This window comes from Anarrhichthys ocellatus, unplaced genomic scaffold (genome assembly GCF_004355925.1).
Source record: "Anarrhichthys ocellatus isolate YVR2014 unplaced genomic scaffold, GSC_Weel_1.0 scaffold7048, whole genome shotgun sequence".
Classification (NCBI taxonomy): domain Eukaryota; kingdom Metazoa; phylum Chordata; class Actinopteri; order Perciformes; family Anarhichadidae; genus Anarrhichthys; species Anarrhichthys ocellatus.
The window spans coordinates 1-2,511 of NW_022287022.1; the positions used below are offsets into that span (position 1 = coordinate 1).

Sequence of the window (2,511 nt, forward strand, 5' to 3'; positions counted from 1 at the left end):
CAATACAGCATGATGTTCATTTAGTACATTATGGTCCATTTAGAGTCACACAGACCATAAAGCAGGGGATGCTTTAGGGCGGGGTGATTGACATGTCTCTACCAGAGACGTATACGGCGTCTCTATGTCACTCCTCCTCAGTCCAGATATGGTCACTTCCTGCAAAAACAAGATGGCGACCTGGAGGCTTAGTCCTACGTTAACTTGTTGTACTCAGTCGTAGTAGTACTGATACAGTCTCTCTGTCCTTAGCCATGGACCCGTCCATCACGCTGTGGCAGTTCCTGCTCCACCTGCTGGAGGACCAGCGGCAGCGTCACCTGATCTCCTGGACAGGTGAGGACGGAGAGTTCAAGCTCCTGGACGCCGAGGAGGTCGCACGACTGTGGGGATTACGCAAGAATAAGAACAACATGAATTACGACAAGCTGAGCAGAGCTCTGAGATACTACTATGACAAGGTACTACTGCTACTACTACTACTACCACAAGGTATTACTGATGGTACTACTGCAGCTCGTTCTGCTATTACAGAGAACATTAACTGTGACAAAGACTCTGATGATACTAGGACATGGTAGTACTCATAACAGTAGTATTATGTACTTGTGGTACTCATGAATGTATTTGTCCCTCTCAGAACATCATAAAGAAGGTGAGCGGGCAGAAGTTTGTATATAAGTTTGTGAGTCAGCCCGACCCCTCGCTGCCAGATGGGATACGGAACGGAGACGGGGGCCAGAATAGTGACACCGCCGACCACAACGGCCAATCAAAAGGCCTGGGGGGCATGGCCTCCCCCTGTCTGTCAAAGGGCTTACCCGAGGTACACTTATTCTTTTTTTTTTTTTTTTTTTTTTTTCGTTTTTTTTTTTTTCTGTGTCCAGGATACGGACTCACTATTTAAACAATATCAATACCACTTATTGATTGATTGATTTCTGTACTGGTCCAGCGCTTGTCGCTCAGCAGCTCTCAGAAAAGCTCCCGTAACGACTACATGAAGTCCGGCCTCTACTCCACCTTCACCATCCAATCGCTGCAGACCTTGCCCAACGCGCGGCCAATCAAAACGGAGCTGCTGCTGCAGGACTCCGCCTCCAAGGCTGATCGCAGAGAGGTGAGAGGACATTGGGCGTGTTTAAAGCAGGATAAACGTATTGATTATGGATCGTAACGTATTGATTATGGATCGTAACGTATTGATTATGGATCGTAACGTATTGATTATGGATCGTAATGTATTGATTATTGATTGTAACGTATTGATTATTGATTGTAACGTATTGATTATTGATTGTAACGTATTGATTATTGATCGTAACGTATTGATTATTGATCAGAGCGTATAGTATTAAAACTTTCATTATAAAAGCCTGAGACATAATCACTGTAACTATTGTCCTCTTCTGTCCTGTCCTCCATCCTCCTCTCTCTCTCTCTCTCTCTCTCTCTCTCTCTCTCTCTCTCTCTCTCTCTCTCTCCCCCTCAGGTGTGTGTCCTTGCAGAGTCGACTCCCTCCTCCTCATTAGGAGGACCTGTTGACTCCTCCCTCCAGGTGATCGTGACTCACCCGTCTCCCTGTGTGACTCCGGCTCTCAGCCCCCAGATACCAGCCAGCACCACCAGCCAATCACAGGTCAGTGTGAGCCCCCCCCCCCTCCGTTCTTGGTCACCCAGTTCCAAGCTGGTGTTAAACTGGTCCTCCTGTTTCTCCTTCTCTCCCAGAATCCTCTTGCTCCTCCTCTGAGTGAGCCTCCTCAGATCTATCTCACCAGAGTGGGGGACCCCCCCTCCCTCCTCCCCCTCCCTCCTGTACACCCCCCGCACATGTTGATGGACGACTGTGGGGTGGTCACCAACCCCCCCCACCTCCACAACACTCCTCACCCGACTCACCACCCCTCTGTCTTCGTCATCATCAACCCTCCTCCCAACCAGCAGCAGGCGGCGGCCATGACGGATGCTCCCCCCCCCCCCATCGTCATCAAGGAGGAGAACCTGCTGTCGGAGGAGGAGCTGCTGGAGATGGTGTCTCTGGAGGAGAGACGGGTGGAGGAGGTGAGAGGGAGCAGAGAGAGTCCAGGTTTGTGCTGAGTGGTGGTTTGTGACCGATGACTCATGAGGTCTCTGTGCTCCTCCTCCAGGTCCCTCAGCTGATCTGTGGAGAACCAGAGTCCCCCCTCACCATCGTGGAGATTCCGCCCCCTCCCTGCATGGAGCCCGAGGTCGGAGGTCAGCGGGAGGAGGACACGCCCACAGGTGTTTTTACTGAACAGCTTCTGCAGGATGTGGCGGCCATTTTTAGATTGTTCCAGTCGGACGTTTTTTATATTTACTTTTAAGAAAAAGGTTTATTAACGTTTGTTGAGGTTTGTTAACGTTTGTTGAGGTTTGTTAACGTTTGTTGCGGTTTGTTAACGTTTGTTGCGGTTTATTAACGTTTGTTGAGGTTTGTTAACGTTTGTTGAGGTTTGTTAACGTTTGTTGAGGTTTGTTAACGTTTGTTGA

At 49.3% G+C, this 2,511-nt stretch overlaps 1 protein-coding gene across 1 annotated transcript; it reads left to right on the forward strand.

The window, feature by feature from the left end:
* The first annotated feature begins 123 nt into the window (after positions 1 to 123).
* On the forward strand, positions 124 to 2,359 carry elk1 (ETS transcription factor ELK1). The gene is made up of 6 exons (XM_031842323.1): positions 124 to 461; positions 641 to 826; positions 956 to 1,120; positions 1,493 to 1,639; positions 1,729 to 2,061; positions 2,148 to 2,359. Exons 1-6 carry the CDS (start codon positions 255 to 257, stop codon positions 2,343 to 2,345), a joined length of 1,236 nt encoding a protein of 411 aa, XP_031698183.1. The 5' UTR covers positions 124 to 254; the 3' UTR covers positions 2,346 to 2,359.
* Positions 2,360 to 2,511: the final 152 nt, after the last annotated feature.